At 63.6% G+C, this 217-nt stretch overlaps 1 protein-coding gene across 1 annotated transcript in view; it reads right to left on the reverse strand.

Moving 5' to 3' along the window:
- The window catches only part of LOC102774222 (chloride intracellular channel protein 4), a 7,412-nt gene extending 7,223 nt beyond the window's left edge, over positions 1–189 (reverse strand). Inside the window, exon 1 of the mRNA XM_015560212.1 lies at positions 113–189. Within this exon, the coding sequence (XP_015415698.1) occupies positions 113–189 (77 nt within the window). The remainder of the gene's footprint in view (positions 1–112) is intronic.
- Positions 190–217: the final 28 nt, after the last annotated feature.

Consider the following 217-nt stretch of genomic DNA (forward strand, 5'->3'; position numbering starts at 1 on the left):
ACGGGCAGCAAGGAGTGACTCCCACGGCCAAGGCTTTCAAGCTGCTTGGGAAGCGGGGACAGTGGAAGCGGGGACAGTGGGGACCGGCCGTGAGGCTCCCCCTAAGGCCTACCTCGGGGGGGCCAGGCACTCCTCCAAGAACTCCTCGATCTTATTCACGTCCGTCTTGACTTCCCCATCGAACGTCATGAAAGGCGGGTTGGTCCCCGGAGCGAGG

Source organism: Myotis davidii, unplaced genomic scaffold (assembly GCF_000327345.1).
Source record: "Myotis davidii unplaced genomic scaffold, ASM32734v1 scaffold170, whole genome shotgun sequence".
NCBI lineage: Eukaryota > Metazoa > Chordata > Mammalia > Chiroptera > Vespertilionidae > Myotis > Myotis davidii.